This window comes from Etheostoma spectabile, unplaced genomic scaffold, assembly GCF_008692095.1.
Source record: "Etheostoma spectabile isolate EspeVRDwgs_2016 unplaced genomic scaffold, UIUC_Espe_1.0 scaffold325, whole genome shotgun sequence".
Taxonomy (NCBI): Eukaryota; Metazoa; Chordata; class Actinopteri; order Perciformes; family Percidae; genus Etheostoma; species Etheostoma spectabile.
Genome location: NW_022605585.1, coordinates 577,175 through 582,408, shown reverse-complemented (window position 1 = coordinate 582,408; position 5,234 = coordinate 577,175). Strand labels below are relative to the sequence as shown.

The following is a 5,234-nucleotide window of genomic DNA, read 5'->3' as shown; positions in this document are numbered from 1 at the left end:
ACATACATACATACATACATACATACACGCATACAGTACATTTACATACATACACGCATACAGTACATTTACATACATACACACATGCATACAGTACATTTACATACATACAGTACATTTACATACATACATGCATACATAAACGCATACATACATACATACATACATGCATACATACATACACACACACATACAGTACATTTACATACATGCTTACATGCACACATACATACATACACACATACATACAGTACATTTACATACATACATACATACATACATACACACACACATACAGTACATTTACATACATACACACATACATACAGTACATTTACACACATACACACCTGGACTTACATTAATACCTGGTCACTTTATCACTTTAACACTGGGCTCAACACTGACACTTTAATAATAATTGATGGTCTTTTTTTTGTCTTATTGTTCTTATGATTATTACTGTTATTTTGTTGTGTTTATACTGTCTTTTTTCATCTATTATTATATTTTTTTTTATTTCTTCGTGCTAAAACTGCTGCTGGAATTTTCAATTTCCTCGCGGGAGGCATCCCAAAAGGATGAATGAAGAGAAGTCTAAGTCTACATCCCTCCGTCCTGATTCTCCTAGGTAACCTGAGAGGAGAGCAGGGTGCGGCTGAGCGGACCACCGAGGACCTGTTCCTGAGGCGCTTCGTGTTCGGGACCTTCCACGGCTGCCTGGCCAACGAGATCGTGATCAAACGGCGCGGCAACGTGCTCGTAGTGTGCGCTCTGATGCTCCAGAAACTCCCCCCGCAGAAGTTCTACTTCCTGATTGGCTATTCAGAGTCACTGCTGTCACACCTGTACAAGTGCCCGGTGAAGCTCGAGGTTCAGACCCTGCAGGACAGAGCTGTGTACAAGTACCTCTGACGGATCTGTGTAGTACTCAAACTGACTGGGCCCCCACCTGCTGGGTTTAGTTCTGCTATTAAAATGGTGACTTTGTCCCTGGCTCCATCCTCTGTTTTCAATTGTCAAAAGGTGTATTTTGCTTTTGTTGAACTAACTCTCGGAATTAAAGAGAATGAAATCTTGCGTGTGCAACATTATGGCTGAAGTTTTTACACAAATTTAAGGTTTAAGGTGAGAAAATATGCGATAAACAGTGTACTCAGGGGTGTAGTCTAATGCATTGTGGGTGTAGTTATAACGTTAGGTTCAAAACACCAATTCTAAAGTACACAAAGACGTACGGATGAGTACTGAAATCATTCAGCAGTCATCCAACGTACTCATCCCTTGGTCCGCCTGTTCATTTAATGGGTGTAGACATATAGTTGTTTTACATACAGTAAATGGGTGTAGGATATAGCTGTACATAAATGGGTGTAGACATATAGTTGTTTTACATACAGTAAATGGGTGTAGACCTAGTTGTTTTACATAAATGGGTGTAGTATATAGTTGTTTTACATAAATGGGTGTAGTATATAGTTGTACATAAATGGGTGTAGTATATAGTTGTACATAAATGGGTGTAGTATATAGTTTTTTTACAAATGGTGATAGTATATAGTGTGTTTGTTAGAAAAATTTTTTTACATAAAGGGTGTAGTATAGTTTTGTTTTACATACAGTAAATGGGTGTAGACCTAGTTGTTTTTACATATGTGGTGTGTAATATATTGTTTGTTCATAAATGGGTACTAATAGGTGGTGTACATAAAGGGTGGTAGTATATAGTTGTTTTACATAAATGGGTAGTAGTCATAAGTTAGTTTTACATAAATGGGTGTAGTATATAGTTGTTTTACACATAATGGGTTGTAGTAGTATAGTTGTTTTACATAAAATGGTGTAGGTAATAGTTGTTTTACATAAATGGGTTTGTAAAGTATGATAGTTGTTTACAAGTAAAGTGGGTAGATATTTGTTACTAAAAGGGGTGTATACTGTGTTGTTACATAATGGGGTAGTATATTTACGAGTATTGAGGTATTCATAAATGGGTGTATAATAATAGTTGGTAGCAGAAATGGGGTGAATATAGTTGGTGTTACATAAATGGTTGTAGTATATAGTTGTTTTACATAATGGGTGTAGTAGAGTTTTTACATAAATGGGTGGTCTATAGTTGTACATAAATGGGGTGTAGTATATGTTGTTTTCCATACAGTAAATGGGTGTAGACCGTATTGTTTTACATAAATGGTGTATATATGAGTTGGTTTACTATAAATGGGGATGTATCTATATGGTTGTACAAAATGTGGTGTAGTATTAGTTGTTTTTACTAAAGTGTGGTTGTGAGATATTGTTGTTTTACATAAATGGGTGTAGTATATGTTTTTTACATAGAATGGGTGTAGTAATAGGTTGTTACATAAATGGTGTATTATATATTGTTTTTAACATAAATGGTTGTATAGTATAGTTGTTTTACATAAATGGTGTAGTATATAGTTGTTTTTACATAAAATGTGTAGATATAGTTTGTTTTACATAAATGGGGTAGTATATAGGTTGTTTTTTACTAATAAATGGTGTTTAGTACTAGTTGTTTTCCATAAATGGTGTAGTATATAGTTTGTTTACATACATTAAAATGGTGTAACCATAGTTGTTTTTACATAAATGGGTGTAGTAATATAGTTGTTTTACATAATGGGTGTAGTACATATTTGTTTTAACATAATGGGTGTAGATATTATTATTTTTTACATAAATGTTGAGTATATATTATTGTTTTACATAAATGGGTGTAGTATATAGTTTTGTTTTACATAAGTGTGTGTATATAGTGTAGTTGTGTTTACATAATGGGTTGTAGTATATAGTTGTTTTACACAAATGGTGTATAACTAGGTTGTTTTACAAAATGGGTGTAGATATATTTTTTTTGGTACATAAATGTTGTATATAAATGGTTTTAGCATAATGGGTGAGTATATAGTTGTTTTCCTAAATGGGTGTAGTATTAGTTTGTTTTACAATGGGTGTATATTAGTTGTACATAATGGGGTGTTGTATATAGTTGTTTTACATACATTGGTGTAGTATATAGTTTACTAAATGGGTGTAGTATATGTTTGTTTTACATAAATGGGTGTAGTATATAGTTGTTTTACATAAATGGGTGTAGTATATAGTTGTTTTACATAAATGGGTGTAGTATATAGTTGTTTTACATAAATGGGTGTAGTATATAGTTGTTTTACATAAATGGGTGTAGTAAAATTGTTTTACATAAATGGGTGTAGTATTAGTTTGTTTTACATAATGGGTGTAGTATATAGTTGTTTTCATAGGGTGTAGTATATATTTGTTTTAACATAATGGGTGTGGTATATATTTGTTTAACATAAATGGTGTAGTAGATATTGTGTTAACATATGGTTAGTATTAGTTGTTTTCCATAAATGGGTGGTAGTATAATTGTTTTACTAAATGGTGTAGTATAGTGTGTACATAATGGGGTGTCGTATTATTGTTTTACATAATGGTGTAGTATATAGTTGTACATAACGGGGTGTAGTAATAGTTGTTATTACACAATGGGTGTAGTATATAGGGTTGTAACTAAAATGGTGTAGTATATAGTTTGTTTCCATAAATGGTGTATACTATATAGTTTTACATAATGGGTGTAGTTAGTATTAGTTCCATTACCTAAATGGAGTGTATAAGTGTTTTTAACATGGTAGTTATAGTGTTGCTCGTTCAGTGTTAAGTTGTTTTCATAATGGTTAGACATGGTTACATTTAATGGGTGTTAATATAGTTTTACATAAATGGTGTAGTTATAGTTGTCCATACCGTAAGGGTGTATGTGGTTATAATAGGGTGTGTATGTTGTTACATAAGGAGGTGTAGTAATATTGTTTGTACATAAATGTGTGGTAGTATATAGTTGTTTTACATAAATGGGTGTAGTATATAGTTGTTTTACATAAATGGGTGTACTATATAGTTTTACATAAATGGGTGTAGTTTATAGTTGTTTTCCATACAGTAAGTAGTGTATAGTTGTTTTACATAAATGGGTGTAGTATATCATATTCTTGGCTTCACCATTGGTGGAGATGTGGCCGGATGTATTAGTTTAGAACTCAAACACATTCACCACAGTAGGATGGAGGATCAATCTGTTTCTACTCCGTCACAGTCGCAACCCCCACCCAAGTTTCTCCTCTTACTCTCCATCTCACTCTGCTAGCTTGACATTCCTGTGTTAAGTTGCCTCACCCCAAAACCTTCTTCTCCCTTTCTACATAGGTCTTACATATTCACATTATAACTATTTCACATAATAACTATTCACAGTCCCCACAATGGTCGACTGGACAACACAAGATAATGAAAACCTATTGATTAATGTGGTCGAGTTTGTGTGAAGTTTGTACCCAAAATGTACAAGTTCAGTTCAGATTTGACATATTTGTACTTGAGTATTTTTTTATTTTATGCTACTTTATGTTTCTACATCATCCACGAGGTAAACATGGTACTTTTTCCTCCAATACATCTCTCTGACACGCTGTGGGTTACTTTTACTTTTTAAAATACAACACTTTGACATGATGCAGTACTAAAAGTACTAAAGTAGTACACAAAGTACCAATACTTGGCTCCACATTAATGAACTGCAATATTAAATGCTCTTCCATGTTTGTGTTACATATTCGATACTATGAAAGGAGACTGTCCGCATAATGAGTATTTTTACTTTTTATACTTGAAGTATATTTTGATAATACTTCTGTACTTTTTCTCCAGCAACAGTTTAAAATTGAGGACTTTTACTTGTAGTGGAGTACATTTAAACTGATATTTCTTCTACAGTTGCTTATACAAAACACTTTAATAAAACTTGTCTACAAATACTTTTACACTTAAAATATCCTTAAAGCTGCGTACAGCTCCCTTCAAGTGTTATAAACCTTTTATTGTTCATATACAGCTTATACATGCTAAATACTGTAGGTCTTTAAAATACCAAAATAAGGCACATGTAAATGCTTCTTTAGATTTATTTTTAATTTCATCATCACATTGCAAATACATTCACAGTTAAGGCACGTGAGCCTCGTCAGTGCAAACACGAGGCACGCAGGATCAAAGCGTTCATTTCAAACGTTCCCCTTCAATTCTTCTTCAATTTCTCCTCACAGTTACAAAAAATCCTCCAAAGTATTGCAGCACTTTATCGGTCTTCCATTTTTTTTTTTTTTTTTTTTTTTTTTTTTTTT

At 33.0% G+C, this 5,234-nt stretch overlaps 1 protein-coding gene across 3 annotated transcripts in view; it reads left to right on the top strand.

Annotated features, from left to right (window-relative positions):
- The window catches only part of mrps24 (mitochondrial ribosomal protein S24), an 8,586-nt gene extending 7,502 nt beyond the window's left edge, over window positions 1-1,084 (top strand). For all 3 annotated transcript variants that reach the window (XM_032511170.1, XM_032511168.1, XM_032511169.1), the window contains one exon: window positions 632-1,084. In XM_032511170.1, coding sequence (XP_032367061.1) covers window positions 632-915 — 284 coding nt within the window. In that variant the 3' untranslated portion in view covers window positions 916-1,084. The remainder of the gene's footprint in view (window positions 1-631) is intronic.
- Window positions 1,085-5,234: the final 4,150 nt, after the last annotated feature.